This window comes from Mesoplodon densirostris, chromosome 8, assembly GCF_025265405.1.
Source record: "Mesoplodon densirostris isolate mMesDen1 chromosome 8, mMesDen1 primary haplotype, whole genome shotgun sequence".
In the NCBI taxonomy this organism is placed as follows: Eukaryota; Metazoa; Chordata; class Mammalia; order Artiodactyla; family Ziphiidae; genus Mesoplodon; species Mesoplodon densirostris.
In genome coordinates, this window is record NC_082668.1 from 769,664 (window position 1) to 787,962 (window position 18,299).

General features: G+C 52.4%; 1 protein-coding gene across 6 annotated transcripts in view; it reads left to right on the forward strand.

The window, feature by feature from the left end:
- Window positions 1-16,462, forward strand: part of PASK (PAS domain containing serine/threonine kinase) — a 39,437-nt gene extending 22,975 nt beyond the window's left edge. For 4 of the 6 annotated variants that reach the window (XM_060107401.1, XM_060107400.1, XM_060107399.1 and 1 more), the window contains exons 10-18: window positions 264-1,678; window positions 2,672-2,853; window positions 3,280-3,447; window positions 6,943-7,068; window positions 7,155-7,289; window positions 10,513-10,736; window positions 13,400-13,533; window positions 15,125-15,271; window positions 15,865-16,462. In XM_060107401.1, coding sequence (XP_059963384.1) covers window positions 264-1,678; window positions 2,672-2,853; window positions 3,280-3,447; window positions 6,943-7,068; window positions 7,155-7,289; window positions 10,513-10,736; window positions 13,400-13,533; window positions 15,125-15,271; window positions 15,865-15,974 — 2,641 coding nt within the window. In that variant the 3' untranslated portion in view covers window positions 15,975-16,462. Of the gene's footprint in view, window positions 1-263; window positions 1,679-2,671; window positions 2,854-3,279; window positions 3,448-6,942; window positions 7,069-7,154; window positions 7,290-8,036; window positions 8,336-10,512; window positions 10,737-13,399; window positions 13,534-15,124; window positions 15,272-15,864 lie in introns of those variants that run through there. The other 2 variants (XM_060107403.1, XM_060107404.1) reach the window with 2 other exon arrangements.
- The last annotated feature ends 1,837 nt before the right edge of the window (window positions 16,463-18,299 follow it).

The following is an 18,299-nucleotide window of genomic DNA, read 5'->3' on the forward strand; positions in this document are numbered from 1 at the left end:
GATTGCTGACCACAGCCTTGAGCAGAGGGTCCTAGGCACTCAGTGCCATTCTTGGATAAATCATTGCTAAGTGTGGATTTATCTGGAGAATATGTGAGTTGGTTCTTCATTTTTAAATTTGTTATCAAAGTTTTTTCTGTCGTAAGTTTATGGCGTTAAATGCATGGTGCGGGTCTCTAATCAAGGGGGGGACCCCGTGATCTCTTTTTTTTGACTCTCCTGTGGCTCCTAAGTGACTATGTCATCCGTATAACAATCCCCAGGGTGGACAGCATCCCAGAAGGAAGCCAGCCAGCCCACAGCGAACAGTCATTGTCCAAGGACCGGCAAAACATGCCAGAAGGAAGCCCACCAGCCCATGGACAACAGCCGTCACCCCAGGACCAGCAAAATATCCCAGAGGGAAGCCCGCCAGCCCAGGAACAGTCACTGCCCGAGGGCCAGAGAAACATCCCAGGGGGATGCCCGTCAGCCTCTGGCCGACGGTCGTCGCCAGAGGACCAGCAGAGCACTGTCTTAGAGAAAGAGCGGCTGGCAACAGCAGAGAGCCTCAGGCAGGACCTTCTGGGAGGAAACAGGTCTGACCCAGTGGACACAAAACCATGTGCTTCCCATGAAGATTCTGAAACACCAGTGTCAAGTACAGATGGGACGAGTGGTGCTGGAAGGGGTGGCCTGTATCAGGAGACACAGCTGGGACGGAGGGGCTCGAGTGGTACTAGCGATTCAGACCATGGGGCTGATGCCACCAAGGCCAGGCCCCACGCTGTGGGTCAGCCGGCAGGGCAGGGCCTCCCGGTGTGCAGCCCTGGATTCGAGGGAGAGTGGAGCGCTCAGCGGGGAAGCCCGGACTCGGCCCCCAGCCCCTTGGGGACAGTGCAGCCCTTGCTCTCGACGCCTTCTTTGGATGAGCCGTGGCTGGGGACGTGCTTGATTAAGGAGCAGCTGTCCGCACCGAGCTTCACGGGGCCTTGGGGTGTCTCCTGCGCCAAGCTGGTCCCCGCAGAACAGCCCCCACCCTCCGCCCCTGCGTCCTCGTGTGACCTGGGAGGCACAGACCCGCACGGCGGCCGCTCGGGCAGCTCCTCGGCCCGCTACGCCCTTGCCACTGACCTGCCCGGTGCCCCGGAGGCCATGGAGGCCCGGGAGGCTGGCGAGAATTCGTTTTCCTGGAACCTCAAGGAACTTGTTTTCAGCGAATGGACAGACCGAACTTCTTCGAACTGCTCCTGCGCTACGTCTGAGCTCGGGGGGACCCACTCCCCTTCGCTGGGGGTCTCTGATGTGGACGTGAGCGGTTTACGCAGGCAGAGGTCAGAAGTCCTGGACGGCCGGGACCTGTTACTGCTGACCGGCACCTACTTCAGTCTGGGGGAAGGCCAGCGGTTCCGTGAGAGCTGTCTGGGGCTGGATGGAGCAGAACCATCGCAGACTTGCTTGCTGTCCTCCGAACACTATGACCTGAATGGCCGAGAGAGCCCGGACTGCGTCCCTCCTGTGTCTGGAGCTGGCCCCATGGATGCGTCCCCGTTAGAGGCACCCAGGCTGAGCCTCCAGGTCACCTCCACGCCCGTGAGAGCAGACGGCCCTGCGCATCTCAGGGCCGCCGACCTGCAGCACGGGATCCAGGAGGGTGCCTACGCGGGGAGCTGTTACCACCGAGACGGCTCGCAGCTGGGTACGTGCAGGTGGGGGGCGGGGTGGGCCCGCCGTTACCCTGCTGCCCCGAGAGCACGGTGCAGCGGGGTCCGGGGGGCTTCCTTATCCTGGCGTCTGATGGGGCTTCACCCCCGGAATCGTTTTGGCAGGAATGAGGTGTCATATTAAAGAAAGAACCGAGGTTAGAGTTTACCTCTTTAAAGTGAGGATTACAGGTGCGTGTGCCGGGAGGGCGCAGCCCAGGGGCCCAGGCCTTCTGTGCGGTGCAGCAGGGGGTGGGCTCCTGGGGGCCACACCAGGAGCCAGGTGTGGCTGAGGGGCTGGTGGTGGTTTTCCGTGTGCTGTCGGGGTTCAGGCTGCTCTGGTCTCAGAATCTCCATTCTGAGGGCGTGGCCATCAGACCCCTTCACTTATCCCTTTTTCTTTTCCTAATTTCCTAACAGTGCCATATTTCAGCCAGTTGTTTCCTCATTGCTGATTTTGTAGTGTTGGTTACCAGGGTTTTTTCCCAAATTTAAAAGAGTTACATAAGTAATATGTGTTATTTGCAGAAATATTAGAAAATATAAACAAAAAGAAGAAAATAAAATCACCTGTAAACCTCCCTGATAGCTACCTTTGATTTGCTGTATTCCCAGGAGGCTGTGTCAACGCACACGCGTGCCACGGCAGTGTGCACGGTGATGTGTACAGTTAGGTGGCACGTGTGTGTACGTGTGGCTCCCGAGCCAGACTCCTGTGGAGGGTGTTGGGGGCAGGTTTTCCAGGCTCGTCCGAATCGGCGGCTGGTGGCGGGTCTCTCCTGAGTCCCCTGGCCTCCAGCTGCCCCCGAGGACACGCTGGGCTGCTGACCCCGCGCCGGCAGGAGGTGATGGGGCCGCCAGCCTCAGCTTTGCCCTTCTCCGGCCCGCCCCTCCCCCAGGCACTGTCTGTTGGCTTTCTCCCGTTCTGGGGGACGTGACACTGCGGTGGTGACAGCAGCGGGGGTGTTGGGTCTCCCTTCCGTCCTCAGGTGTGCAGCTGGAAGTGAAGCGGGTGGAGCTCCAGGGCTCGTCCACCCTGTTCTGCTGCTGGCTGGTGAAGGACCTCCTGCACGGCCACCTGGACTCGGCCCTGCGGACCTGCCTGCTCCTGCCCGGCTCCGCCCACTCCACCCACTCCACCTGCGAGCTGACTGGAGCCAGCCTGGGGGAGGTGGGTGACTGCAGTCAGCTCCTGCCTTCCGCCCGCCTCTCCTAATCAGCATCCCTCTCTCTCTCTCTCTCTCTCTCTCTCTCTCTCTCTCTCTCTCTCTCTCTGTGCCCTCTGGGATGGGAAGAGGGTCTGTGTAGGGTCTGTCTTCTGACACTCTGTGTGAGTATCAAGCCACATGTGGGATTTCAAATCTGTGCGTCTCCGTGTGCACGGTGGGGTCCAGGTGTGTGCCAGTCTGGACCGACACGTCGAGGCCCCTGGCGTACCCCGTGGAGAGCGGGTCTCGGGCCGGGGACCCCGTGGGCCTGGGAAGAGCAGGGAGGGGCAGCACAGGGCGTGGGTGCCGCTGCCGCCGCTCGGCCTGCCGCTGCCCGGCTCCTTCAGTGCGTTGCGTGTGGTCCCTCGGACCTGCCTTTGCGTTCGCAGGCGCTCGCAAGCAAACTCTGGATTGAGGAGCCCTCCAAGGCAGTGGAGCTGGAGGGGCTGGCGGCCTGCGAGGGCGCGTACTCCCGCAAGTACAGCACGCTCAGCCCCATCGGCAGCGGGGCCTTCGGCTTCGTGTGGACGGCGGTGGACCAGGAAGCCAATAAGGAGGTACTGGGCTCCTGCAGGGCTGGGGTCTGCGTGCTGAGGGGCCGCCTGCCCGGCCGCACTCCTCATCCTGTAATGTGCCTTAGAGCCACCGCCCCTCCCTCCCAAGTCCCGTTGTGATTAGATTTGTAGTTGCCTGGGCGTTTTGTGATGCGGGGGAGCTGGCACGGTCGCCGTACTGCTTGTCCCGGGGAACCCCGCAGACTGCCCAGGTGTCCCCGGGCCCAGCCTGCCGATTCCTGGGAGGGCCAGTGTGGGACCCCTTCACCACGGCGGCTTCTAGTCACTTCTGGAATTTACCAAAGCTCCGTGCTTGGGTTGGTACCTCAAGGATCTGTATCGAAGCCTTGTTGGTCTTAGTGATTTTTCAGTGGATCCTCTGAAGTTTCTTCCTCTGCCGGCAGTGGCAGTCCCGTCTCTTTCTCTATTACTCACATCTCATCGCCTCCTTTCCTTCCTGCTGTCGCCTTGGCTGGGACCCGCAGAGCCGTGTGGAGTAACAGGTGCGCTTCCCGACCTCGGGGTGGTCCTCTGTCAATTCCAATGGCTCCTTTTAGTTTTTGATGGATACCTTTTGTGTGAGGATACTTCATTTTATTTTCAGTTCACTAAATTTTTTTTTTTTAAAGAATGAGCGTTGAGTTCTATCAGATGTCTTTTCAGCATCTACTGTGATGATCGTATCTTTGTATCCTTTATTAATATATGAATAACAACAGTCAACTTCCATTCGTAGACTCCCTCCTCAATTGTGTTATAACATTCTTTTAACGCGTTGCTGACTTTGGCTTGCTAATATTTTTATTTGGGATTTTTTTCATTTATATTCATACGTAAGTGTTTTTTCTTTTTTCTCTGTCAGTTTTGTGGGGCCTGCAGAGTTGGGGACACCGGTGGTGACCAGCACCTGTGACGTCACGTCTGCAGGGGTTTCTGTGGCGAGTCTCGTCCCCTTGGCTGTCCTCATTCTTGTCTTCACTCTCTCTTTTCTTTGCTAGACTTGCCAAAGAATTGCCTATTTTTTAATCAGATATTTGCTTTGTTTTCTTTAAATTTCTTTTCTTGTACTTGCTACGAGTTAATTTTGCTATTTTTCTAGCTTATTAGATTGAATGTGTGTTTTCTAAGCTGTTACTTAATAATAAAAGCCTGTGCAGTGTTGAGTTGTCTGAGTGCACTCGGCCACCTTCTAGAGGTTTAAACACATGCTGCTCTGGGTGTCACGTGTTTCTAAGCAGTCTCGTTCTTAAGTTTCTATTGTCATCTTTAATTTATTTGGGGCAGATCTTCTCACTCTTGGTTTGGATCAGGAATCCAAAAGGCTCTGCGGGTTTCTTTAGACCTTTATACCTAAGGAAGAAGAAGCCACATGAGTAATTTTGCCTTTCAGAAAACAGGGATGTCAACTTGAATGTTATTAGGCCAACACATTATTAAGTAAAGCAGTCAATCAGAAAGTATACTTTGAAGGGTTGGGGTCCAGTTCTCAGGACAGAGTGCAGATCGATTTGCAGGGTGTTTCCATCTTAACAGTATCAATTCTTCTGATCCACGAACATGGGATGTCTGTCCGTTTATTCAGATCTTTAATTTCTTTCAACAATGTTTTTTAAATTTTATTTCATTTACTTTATTTTTTAAAAAGTTTTATTTTATATTGGAGTATAGTTGATTAACAATGTTGTGTTCATTTCTCAACAATGTTTTATAGTTTTCAGTGTACAAGTCTTGTCCTGCTTTTGTTAAACCTCCAGTGTTTTTATATCCAGTTTCTTCTCTTTCCTGTGTTCATGTTTCATTTGCTGGTATACATTTGTTACTAATTTTCCTAAGAAGGATGCATGGGTGTTCCATTCGGAATCCTTGCATGTATTAAGGTGTGTTTTTTTCCCTCATATTTTAGTGGAGATGTGCCTTTTTCCTCTCAGAACGTTTTAGACACACAATGGTGTCTATTGTCATCTACCGTTACTTTGAAGTGAATTTTGCTGCCAGCAACTTGATTTTTATCCTTTCTGTTTTTGTTTTTTTTTTAATCTTCAGAATTCAGAAAGTTCACCAGGATGTATTTCTCTGTGTGTGTGTGTGTGTGTGTGTGTGTGTGCTTTATTCTTGCTCGACACTTGGTAAGACTTCAGTCTGGATGTCTAGAGCTTTCTTTACCATAAGAGGATTCTCTTCTCTTGTTCCATTATTCTTCCCCCTGCAGCTCACGTTAGGTGTGTGTGGAGGCCGTGGAGGCCGCCTTCCTTCTTGTCTCCCTGAACCTGCAGCCGGACGGGCAGCAGGCGGCTCCCTGCGAGCACGCGAACGCGAGCCCTGCCGTCTGCACCGCTCCGGTCCCGCCTGACCCCATCATCCTCCCCGTGCCGTCAGCCTTGCTTCCACCCTCATCTTCTTGCTTTCCCTTGTGTCTCTCATCTGACCTGTTAAATCGTGGTGACACTCCCCTCGAAGCATCTTCAGAGTTTGTCCACTTGTCACCACGCACATGCTGGCACCCAAGCCACCACCTTTTTTCTCCCGATTATTGTGGCGTGCTTGGGTATTGCAGAGGCTCCTGAGTGGTCGCCCTGCTCCTGCCCTGGCCCTGTGTGCCGTCGGTGCTCCTCGTGCCGCCTGCTCACCATGCGCAGAACCTTCCCCCATCTTCGCTCTGACTGCAGTGCCTTCCCCCGGCCCCTGTCAGAAGCCGCCGCCTCAGGAAGCCCTCCCTGGCCCCGCCACCCGGCACTTCCCGGTTCAGCTGCTCCTTCTCGGCCCTCGCTTTTCCTGACCCGCGGCGCAGCTTGTGTATTGTCTGCTTCCCGGCAGATGCTGATCTCCGTGAGGGCGGGGCTCTCTGTCGTCTGGTCTGGGGTCTCCTGCTGAAGTGCAGAGCAGGCCCGGCCCGCGGTCACTGCTCACCACATGCCCGGCACCCACCTAGGAGCAGGTGTTTTGTTGAGGGGCGGGGTTGTCATTCACTGACTTAGAGTGTTGGTTTCCTTTACTAACGGTGTGTTGTTTTTCTATTCCACACTCCAGTGGACTATCATTAATGGACTAACACCATTTTCTCTGTATTTATCCTGTGTCCATCTGTCTTGCTGAACTCTCTGCTTAGTTCTCAGGATCAACGTGAATGACGGGTTTTGTTCATTTTTTCTAGCTCTCAGGCCTCTTGTTTCATTTTCTCAGCCAGGACATCCAGTACTTGGTTGAGAAATTGGGGTGGCACGCGGTGCTCTGGGGAGCACCTGTCTTTCTGCAGCTCCGCCGTCACCCCTGTCCGCCCACTTTCTAGATCGGGCTGGTCCAGTCAGCACTTCCGGTCGGCTGCTGACTTGCTTCTCTGTCTGCTCGCGCCGGAGGGTTGTTGTTAGGCTCCTTCTTTCGTGTCCCTGGGGCTCAGCGGGGCTGGGGGTGGGGCTAGGGTGGAGGTAGAGCAGTGGGCTCACCGGGCTGCTAGAGGCGTGGCGGGCAGGGCCGCAGTCACCTCCTCTGTTTTCCTCGCAGGTGGTGGTGAAGTTTATTAAGAAGGAGAAGGTTCTGGAGGATTGTTGGATTGAGGATCCCAAACTTGGGAAAGTCACCTTAGAGATTGCCATCCTGTCCAGGGTGGAGCACGCCAACATCATCAAGGTGGAGAGCTGTTGTCGCGTCAGTTCTCGAGTTCGTTGTCTTGAAGGTACCCCGGCAGGGCCGGACCCAGCTTTGTGTCTTTCCAGGTACTGGATGTATTTGAAAACCAAGGGTTCTTTCAGCTGGTGATGGAGAAGCATGGCTCCGGCCTGGACCTCTTTGCATTCATCGACCGCCATCCCAGCCTCGATGAGCCCCTGGCGAGCTACATCTTTCGACAGGTGAGAGCAGGCCAGAGCCGCCCGGGGGAGAGTGTGGGCTTGGCTGCCTGGGCCTAGGGCTGCAGGGATCAGTGATACACACTCCGTTCTCTCTGTGAGCTGGATCTGGCCTTCGGTTTTTGGATTTTATTGAGTAGGATATGTATTTTGAGAAGAGAATTCTATGGATGAAGCAGAGAGAGTAAGGTGGGGAAGGAAGAATGAGGCCAGGTACTATCCTGCAATGACAGCAGACGTGGGTTTGATGATTCAGGTTTACTTATATCCCTACAATAGCCACACCAATCTCAAAAATGGACCAACAAAGCTAGCAGACTGGGTTTTGAGATTGTGCATTTGATCTGAATCCTTGTTCACCAATGGGGAATCATTGCTCATTTGTACGTAGAGATCATTCTAGTGCCAGCGTCATGAGGCTGTTGGGATTAAATCAGAGAGTGCCTCTAAGGCCCTTGTGCAGCACACACGAGTCCTGCACACAGGAAGTGCTTAATAAACGTAGCTGTCCAGCTAATCAGTCCACAAAGGTTGTGGTTCTGGCAGTCTCATTTTACAGTGACTATTTGTCTTGATCTCTTGTGTGTCTATCTGTGTACTGATGTTAGTCCACTTGTTAGTTTTTGGAATGGGAGCGTGACCAGGGAAGTGGAAAGGTGTCCTATGAGAGAGAGAAATTGGGTGGCAGGGTGGGGAGGGGGGGACAGCCATTCTTGTTTTAGTTTTAATATTGTGGTAGTTCCTTTCCAGACGATTCCTAGCTCCCTGGAAAAGATGGAGAGATACCTGGGAGGGGGCTGTGACCAATTCACAGATTTGCTCTTCGTTTCCTGGAGCTGACTTGATTTCTAATGGCAGCTTCCATGAATTGACATTTCTTCCTCAAAGCTATAAGCCCCCAGAAGTTATTGGATTTGTGAAATTAAATTTCTGAGGCACCTACTTGTACGTTTCGGTCATCATCGTTCTGCCCGAAGAATGTCACCTCTCCCCACTTGCTACTTTGGAAGGTTATCTATGCATCTACTGTACTTCATGGCAAAGATTCGTTTCTGAAATCTTCATGGCAAACAGAGTGTCAGTATGACATAACATTAGGAGTCACTTATCAATAGCTGTTACCTGACCGTTGTTAATTTGGGGCTACTGATACAGGTAATTCTAGTGTTCAATACTTTTTAGCTTTTGCAAGAAGTATCTATAGCCCCTTTGTAAATCTATATACATAATAAGTGTTGTTATATGTAAACATGGATTCACAACTCTACAGAACTATATTATTACATATAAACGTATGTATGTACAGTGCTAGGTATTAGCCTATTGCCTCTCAGCTCTAGTTCTGTGGGTCTGCTTGGTGAACTGCTCTCCTGTGCAGCTGGGATCTTGCAGGGGGCCTGCAGGAAGAGCAGCTACTCCCGTTCAGGTTCTTTACCCCTTTGTAGTTAATAAACCTTGATGAAGCCTTCCATGTTCAGATTAATGTGTGCTTTCTGTTTCCCAACTGGAACCTGATATGTACATGTGCATGTGTGTATGTATATGCGTGTACATATACATGTAAAAGTGTGTATATATATATATGTGAATGTATAAGTATAGACATGCATGTGTATATATGCACACGTGTGTATGTGTGTACATGTGCACATGCATGCTTCTTTATATAAATGCAGGTATGTATATGTTTGCATGCATGTGTATATAAATATACATTCATTTATGTATTTAAAGTTAATTAATTCAGCTTAGTTTGTCGGCCATGAACTGTTGCTTCTGACTCAAAGATATTCATCTGTAAATATAAAGTTGTCTCTAATGATGTAAATGACTGACTACATCCATGAAATCACTATGTTATTTATTTATTTATTTATTTATTTAAAATTTTTGGCTGCGTTGGGTCTTCGTTGCTGAGCGCAGGCTTCCTCTAGTTGCGGCGAGTGGGGGCTGCTCTTTGTTGCAGTGTGCGGGCTTCTCATTGCGGTGGCTTCTCGTTGCAGAGCATGGGCTCTAGGCGCGTGGGCTTCAGGAGTTGTGGCACGTGGGCAGAGTAGTTGTGGCGCAGGGGCTGAGTTGCTCCGTGGCATGTGGGATCTTCCCGGACCAGGGCTCGAACCCGTGTCCCCTGCATTGGCAGGCGGATTCTTAACCATTGCGCCACCAGGGAAGTCCCGAAATCACTGTGTTGATTGGTACAGTTGGTGTCCAAATTATGAATGGGGTCAGAAATTGTACTAATCTTACTTAAACTTAACTGAGGTGCTACTTTTGTTGATCTCTGTCATCAAATGTGCAGTGCAGGCAGACAGCAGTATATTCTAGTAACTTTACCCTTTCACAGAGGAGACTAATGTACTTGGCTTGTTGAAATGCAGCCCATTTCCTGGGGAGTTACTTTAAATTCACATGGTTGAGAATTCCACACATGTTGGGGAATGTATGGCTGACACTCAGTGCTGCTCTTTGAGGAGCTGCCAGAGCCTTGAAGTAGGAGTTTGGAGACTTGGCTTCTGTCCCCAGCTCTTCTCCTGAATTTCCATGTGAACTCTGGGCAGAACACTGGCCCTCACTGTGAACCAAAGGTGGTAGAGTCAGGCCTTCTCTAGGGCCACCTCCCATGCAACCAGCCCACGCTCATTAAGGTGCCCACCATGTGTCTTTGTAGCTTCTGCTGTGGTCTGTCTGTCTTTCCTCCCAAGATGGTCGTTCTGTATCTGCTGAGGAGGTTTCGTTGGTAGCACACAGACAGAGAACTTAAAACTCACATATTTATCTGGGGGAGGGAGGAATGGGGGTGTCAGTGAAAGAATACAAAGTTTCAGTTTTGCAGGATGAGTAAGTCCTAGAGGTCTGCTGTACAGCATGGTCCCTATAGCTAACAGTGTTGCATGGTATACTTTAAAATTTGCCAAGGAGGTAGATCGTGTCTTAGGTGTCCTTATCACAAAATAATAATAATAATAAATAATGAAATTAAAGAAAAGAATCCTAGATCTGCGTTGCTGCCTTGTGGGCATGATGTGTGCCAGCCACAGTGAGCATGCTGCCTGGAGCTGCTTTTCCTCTGGCTCAGCCGTGTGCAGTCTGCAGCCTCCAGAGTCTTTCCTGTCACCAGTTTGTGATGAGTTAGAGAACTCTTTTTTTCTTTGTTGTTGTTCTTTTCTTTTTTTCTTCTTAATCCTTAATTTAAATTCATGTTCTACTTGAATTGCCTTTTAAAAAGCCCCCTGTGGCCTCCTGGTTTCAGCTGGTGTCAGCAGTGGGATACCTGCGCTCCAAGAGCATCATTCATCGGGACATCAAGGATGAGAACATCGTGATCGCTGAGGATTTTACAATCAAGCTCATAGACTTCGGCTCGGCAGCCTTCCTGGAGAGGGGCAAGCTGTTCTATACCTTCTGTGGGACAGTGGAGTACTGCGCGCCCGAAGTCCTCATGGGAAACCCGTACGTATCGTGGGAGCTGCAGCCTGTTGTCACACCTGCCATCAGACCTGCAGTTGGTGGGGTTTTAGGGAAAAAAATGGTTTCAGTTTGTGCCTCTTTGACGAGGGTGTTGAGTGATAAAGTATGTTTGGGAAATAAGTGGGCAGGCAGGCAGGCAAAGTGAGGTGGGTCAGGGAAGCTGGGGGATGGAGACAGGTTCAGTGTATTATTTCCTCAACTTTTATGTTTGGAGTTTCATATAATGAAAAGCTAAGAGAGGGCTTCCCTGGTGGTGCAGTGGTTAGGAATACGCCTGCCAATGCAGGGGACACACGGGTTCAAGCCCTGGTCCGGGAAGATCCCACATGCCACGGAACACCTAAGCATGTGCGCCACAACTACTGAACCTGCGCTCTAGAGCCCACGAGCCACAACTACTGAAGCTCACGTGCCTAGAGCCCGTGCTCCGCAACAAGAGAAGCCACTGCAATGAGAAGCCCATGCACCCCAGTGAAGAGTAGCCCCAGCTCAATGCAACTAGAGAGAGCCCGAGTGCAGCAATGAGAAGACCCAATGCAGCCAAAGATAAATAAATTTTTTAAAAAAGGAAAAAAAAGAAAAAAAAGTTAAGAGAAAGATAAAAAGAGTCCCCAAACTTGGGACTCTTCAAATGAATGAAGAGGATTTTTTTTTAGTTGGTTTATTTATTTTGATGACAGAACTAGTAATCTAGTCCAATAATGTATTGCTGGGCTGGCCATGTAAGAAATCAAGCAACAGAAAAAGTACTAATGCAGAGGGTCCAGGCTGAAGGTGGGTCCACTCCTGGCCAGAGGTGCTGTCGCTGGCTGGCCCGGCATGCGTCAGCTTGGGGCGCGCCAAGCCTCCTGCTCTGGCTGAGAGGAGAAGCAGGGGTGTGGGCCGCGTTTACATCTCTGTGCCCCAGAAGCCTGTGAGCTGGAGGGGCCCAGCCTGGGCAGGTCCTGGTCTCAGGGAACTCGGGAGAGGAAAGGACACCGACGTAGCTCAGGTGCTCTTGGGCTTGCGTGGAAACGGTGCTCAGTGTTTCCCCTGCGTATGCATGGATTTCTGTCTTGTCCATATGTAAACGAAGTGTGTCTGTACACATGTGAAATGAAATCCAGTCAGATCCGGACCACAGGTATCATCCTGTACCACCTACACGTACTTTGGAGCGTTGTGGTTAGGACATGTCTCTCCAGGAGGGCTTGTGGTTAGAGGGACAGACGCCAGAGCGTCGTGGGGTCCTTCACTGCCCGGTTCTACATCCCGTCCTCAGGGACCCCGCTTCCTCCCTCTTGTTTTCATGTCCTTCTACTCCAGGGGCGGCAGATCCGGCCCCCACCTGTTTTCATAACTACAGTCCTGTCAGCTCACGTAGTGTCTGTGGCTGCTTTTGTGCTGCCCTGGTGGACAGAGGCCACGTGGCCCCAGCCTGAAATATTTACTGTTTGGCGCTTTATAGCAAAAGTTTGCTGACCCCTGTTCTAGTCTGTTGGATTTTTCTCTTTAGCCTCCAAAATTCTTAAAATCTCTTTTTCCAAAACATAAATGGCACAAAACAAAAACTGCCAAATCTGATTTTCTGGCTGTAGCATTGTCTCATCCCTTCACTTCCCTGAGGTCTGTCCTCGTGGCCCCTCCCCTCCTGGCCCCTCTTCTCGTCTGGGGCCCAGCCCCCTGCCCCTACTGCCCACTGGTTTCCCATCTCCTGATGTCCCCAGGCTCTCTGTGGCCCCCTGGAAGGCAGAGGGCTCTGTCCTGGGCCCTCTTCTCACCAGTTCCTCTCAGCCACCTTGTCTACATTCCTGTTCTGCTGCAAAGACGCTGCTGCCCAAGTCTCTCGGGGCCAGACTGTCCCCCCTGCCTGAGCTCCAGACCCGAGGGACCAACCGCGGTGGGCAGCACGGGGGCTGGTGCGTGGGGGCTGTCAGCCTGGCTCCCGTGCCCGCCCAGCAGCGGCCTCACCTCTTCTACGTGGAACCAAGGTGATATGTATTTTTCTGGTTTGCTGTGAGGATGAGGGTTAAACCATGTACATGCCTTGCAGAGCGCCAGCATCTCACAAGTGCCCGGGAAATGGTAGCTGGGATGAGGGTGTTTATAACCACAGGCAATAACAAAGAGCACCCCAGGGAGCTGCCTCCCTGAAGCCTGCTCCTCCAGCCGGCCGGCTGCCTGCACTCCCTCTCTCCATGCCCTTCTCACTCACTCTCCTCTGTCCTGCGCCGCTGCCTTACCTCATCCTTAAGGGTGCTCACCCATGCCAGTCTCGCCTTGAGCATGCTTCACGTCTTTCTGAAGCTGCCTGTGGCTCCCCAGGGCCCCTAGTGAGCCGAGTTCCTGCGGGCCTGGCGCCTGGCACTCCGCCTGCGCTCCCGGGCCTTCTCTCCACCTCCTCCAGGAAGACCCTGGGGAGGCACTCTGCTCTGCCCCCGTGCCATCTCCTGACTGTCTCTCAGCTGCCGAGTGGGGCTTTGCTTTTCCTCTCCCTCCGCACCACGTGGCCAGCACCCGGCTGGGGGCGGACGTGCCGGCGCTGAGGACGCAGTCGAGGAGTGTGGCGCGTCTCCCTGGAAGCCACTTTCGGGTGACTCATGCGGGTGCCGGGCTCACGTGCGGGGCCGGCCCAGCGCCCTGAGTGCTTTCTCTCCTTCCTGCAGTTACAAGGGGCCGGAGCTGGAGATGTGGTCGATGGGCGTCGCACTGTACACGCTGATCTTCGAGGAGAACCCCTTCTGCGAGCTGGAGGAGACCTTGGAGGCCGCGATAAACCCCCCGTACCTGGTGTCGGAAGGTGAGCTCGCGCAGTGGCGGGCGGACGGGCGCCGGCGTTGCACCGGCTTCCCGTCTGCGAGAGCAGCGCACCCGGGTCCGTGCCAATAGCCCAGCTCTCTCTCTTTTCCATTCTTCTCGGACTTTGATCTGAACGTAAGGACGATTTGAATATGACTTTCAAACATCACAACTTTATTTTTAGGAGAGTTTCCCTTTGGACCATAGGGACCTCTTCTGAAGGATGCACACACACTAGCAGTCTCTGAGCGTGGCCGTGGCAGTGACTGTAAGGTCACCTGTGGGGGAGGGCAAAGGATGGACTTGGCCCCCCGGCCGCTCGTGTGGAACCTGGGGGTTTCTGTCCCACCTCGAGCTCCCATGAGCTGGCTCCCCCAGGGCCATGAGTGGCGGTTTGCATCTGCAGTGAGGACCGCCGGGCGGTAGGCCTGGAGTGGGACCCTCACAGCCCATACCTGGAGGTGCTCCTGGGAGCTGGACCACGGGGTTCTGAGGTCTCTCAGACATTAGTGACATAGTGACATTCTGTGATGCCAGAGTAATCATTCATTGTTACAGGCAGTGAGGAGACAAGTGTCCTCATGAATCAAGTCTTTGCCTTGGGTTCTTTGCTTAGGTTAGAAGCCTGTGTCTCAGCCCACTCGGGCTTCCATGACAGGACACCGCAGACTGGGGGCTTAAAGCACAGACATTTATTTCTCAGTCTGGAGGCTGAGAGCCCGAGATCAAAGTGCTGGCAGATGCGGTTCCTGGTGGGAGCCCTGTTCCTGGCTTGCAGACAGCTGCCTTTTCCTGTGTCCCCACGTGGCAGAGAGGGAGAGAGCCAGCCCTCTCGTGTCTCTCCTGATAAGAGCACCGATGCTGTCGCGGGGGGCCCCTCCTCATGACCTCGTCTAGCCCTCGTCACCTCCCAAAGGCCCCGCCTCCTAGTACCATCACACTGTGAATCTGGGTAGGGGGCACACAGTTCAGTCCAGAGCAGCCTAGAAGAAGATTTGTAGAGCTTTGCTAACGTTCTGGATTCTGTGGTACCACGGCTCTTGCAGCTCTGCCCACGGAGGCTGCTCCGCAGGCTCTCTTACTAGGCTCTCGGGATACTCACTTGGGACAGTGAGGCTTGGAGTGGCCCTGGCTGAGGTGACATTAAAAGGAAATGGGACCCAGATCCGGACTCAAGGCTCGGGGCTCTTCTCAGAGCTCGTGCTGCCTTCCTGTGGGGACTGAGCTGGGGCTCCACTGTCGGCCACCTCCCACCTCCGTCCTGTCATGTGATCCCTGTGTCCACAGCTCTGCACCCCCAGAGTCCCTTAGAGCAGGCCCAGGTTGGGACCTGCCACACTTGGTGTGGTGAGCAAGGTGGGATCTCGAGCTCCAAGCTTTCCTTTCAGAGGCAACGAACATCTCCCACAGCCCCTCCTGAAGCATAGCTGGGACCTCACGTTCCAGAACCCCCGGAGTGTTAGTTAGAAGTGGGGATCCAGAGCCACCTCCTGTCCCATCAGACCCAGGACCTGCAGTTGTGAAATGCGCTCCACCTGCCCCCAGCCTGGGCCCTCCGTCAGTCTTCTGGCCACACGCCTTTCTGTCCCCAGATCTCATGAACCTCATGTCTGGGCTGCTACAGCCTGTCCCCGAGCAGCGCACCACCTTGGAGAAGCTGGTGACAGACCCCTGGGTGACGCAGCCTGTGAACCTGGCTGACTACACTTGGGAAGAGGTGTGTCGACTAAACAAGCCAGGTGAGAGGCGAGGCCCGTACCCCTCGGGGCTGAGGCGGTTCCCAGGCTGCTTCCCGGGCCTTGGGGGAGGGCGAGGTTCCTTCCTCTGTGCTGCCCTGGACATGAACGTCAGGGCCCAGAGCTGGCTTGTCGCCTGTGAGACAGACTCCAGAGGTCCCTGAACACTACCAGAGGCTTTGGGAGGTGGGTGCGTGCCCACGGGAGCCCCTGACAAGGAGGAACCCACAGACGGGATTGAGGGCTGCGGCAGAGAGTTTGCGAAGTGCAGCTGGCGGTGGTCTGAGCAGGCCGAAAGGGAGGATAAGGCCCAGACGAGGAGTGCGATGGTCTGGGGGACCCCGGGGGCCCACAGCTGGGAGCGGCAGCCCCGTGTGTCTGGTCCCCGCTGCTCAGAGTGGGCAGACATTGTCTGTGGCTCTGGACGTAGAATCCCCACGGCACCACAGCAGGGTCCAGGGAGTCTAGAACATTGCCAGTTGGGTTCTGAAGGGTTCCCCTGATGTCTTTTGCTCCTAAGAATTTCTCCAAAGAGAAGCAAAGTATCTTAGAATCTTGCTGTTGGCAGTTGACACAGTACCTTTTTCTTTCTTTAGAGAGCGGAGTTCTGTCCACGGGCAGTCTGGAGCTGGAGGGCAGGAGCCCAAGTGCAGTGGCTTGGGCCCCGGAGCTGCGCAGGGCTTCATGTGCGCGGGCAGGCCCCTAACCGCCGGGAAACCCAGCTCTCTGCCCTTCTCCTTCACTCAGGAAGTCATGGTATATTCAGGCCCCTTCCATTCAGAGGAAGTAAGTTCTCAAGAATTAGGCCCAGTACACCATCTAAAACCTCATATGCAAGCTTGATAAATGTTAGAACAAAAGCCAGGGATACTATATTGTTTTAGGGTTATAAAATAGACTTGGAATTCATTCTTTTTCATGGACTTGAAAAAACATTCTAGTGTTCAATTGAGTTTTGTACTATTTTTTACTATTAAAAGGCTTCTAATTTGTGAAATTCCAAAAGGCATACACAAGGTTTTTAACCCTCTTTCTACTTTTGTATATGTGCCTGTGTTTCTGCTTCCGGACTTGGTATATGCTCCTCCGATATGTGGAATGTGTAGAACCTGTTCACCAAATGACCAGACTATTTCATTAATTTATTTCCTTGAACGTTTTCCAAATTAAAGCAACTTTGTTAGTAAACAATTACCCTGACTTGGACCATGTGGATTCTTCTACAGTGCTGGTATGGGGAGTACTTCATTACTTTATTTTTCCATTTGTGCATCTCCACTTGCCACAGCTGGCGAGAGGTTCAGCCTTGGTCAGTTTGGGGGTCCCTCCTATGGGTGAGCCCAGGGCTCTGCAGCTTGCTTGGTCTAAGGAGACTAGAGGGTGTGGTGTTTCAGGCATTGCCCTTCTCCTTGTGCACAAGCTCACCAGGGCCGGCCCACCATCTGTCTGTGCTCTGCTGTCCACCCACGACACCCTCCCAGCACTCCCTAGCCAGTCCAGGCTCTCTCCGTGACTATGTGGGGGGCGTCCAGCCCCGACTGTCTCTCTCCCACCCCCGTTCAGGCCCCAGTGCAGTGCTCACACACTCAGAAGGCCCTTCCCGTCTAGGCTCCAGTCCATCCGCCTCTGAAACAGAGTCAGCTAGCTCAGGCACAGGAAATCCAGCCTCTATTTTGCATCTGTGTTAGAGGGGAGGGAGTGGTTGGCGTCAGAGAGAAAGCTTTCATTTTTCCCCTACTCAAATAGCAGGAAGAAAACAAAACCAAATCCAAAACCCGCCCCCCCACCCCCCCCACCCCCGCTACCCCAACCCATGCCTTTTTCCCACGTTATCACTTTCCGCAGGTGCCAAGGCTCCTGCCTGGAGCTCTCGGGAAGATGCTCAGGGGCCAGCCTGCCTCTAGTATGATCCTGTGTTCGGTTTCTAGTGTTCATTTAGGAAGCATGCAACTGTCGTGATATTTTCGGATGCTCCGATGACAGTTAATTTGAGTCTCAACTACTGGGATGCAGGATATTGCCTTCCCCTTCCTTTAGGAAGTGCTGCCCGAGTTTCCGTGACGTCTCAAGAGACTGACGAGGGCCCTTCCTTCATCCTTCAGGGACAGTAAAGGCAGGGCTTTTAGAAGTGAATTTTTAAAGTGTGTAGTACGTTAATGACATTTACTCTTCAGAATCAGATGAGTCTCGTGATGTTCAAAGAACTCTTCAAGAGTGGGGAAAAAAAAAAACCAAATGTTTTCCTATGTAGTTTTTATGATGCTTATAACACAAAAGAAGTTACAGAATGTTTTTTCAGACAGGTGTGCAATGGGCCGAGAATGCAAAGTTCTAGGTCTCCAAGAACTGTTACTTCTCTGTAAGAAAAAATAATTAAAACTCACCTGATCTGATGGCAGCAGAAAGTCTGAACACTCTGAGAGTGCTCTCTGCAGAGAGTCCAGATAGAAAAGTTTACACCCTCCCTCTTCTTTGGCATAATCCTTCTGTAGAAAGATTTTTAGCATCCAGTCTGGTGCCTGACCCAGAGCTCTATAAATTGTATCCATGCAAGAACCAAGTCCTTTTTCTCAGTTCAGAAACAGGTAGATAAAGCAAGAAGAAATGCATATACACTAAGGCTTGGGCTTACAATTGGTGGAATTTAGGCAGCTGAGAAAGCACACCTTGTTTTTCTTTTCCACCACTATCCCCTTTTGAAAGATGGTTAGTCTCTGTACTTGAACTGTTACAGGCCTATGTCCGAAATTTAAGAATGAATGCAAGTTAGGCTGAAACATCACTGGATTTCATCCCAAGAGGAAACCAGACCTCTAAGCTGGGAGGACCCCTGCCCCACCCCTTTTCTTTTTAAACTGTAAAGACTTCTGGAGTTCCATTGGATACTTTAAACCTCTAGAATATGTGTGTGTGTGTATGCGTGTGTGGGGGGGTGTTTATCAAGAATTATAATTGGAGCTCACAAGAAGTAAGGGTGCTTGTCAAATAAGGATTGGTTGGGGTCTGAAATGGTTGCACGGTTATAAGGGGA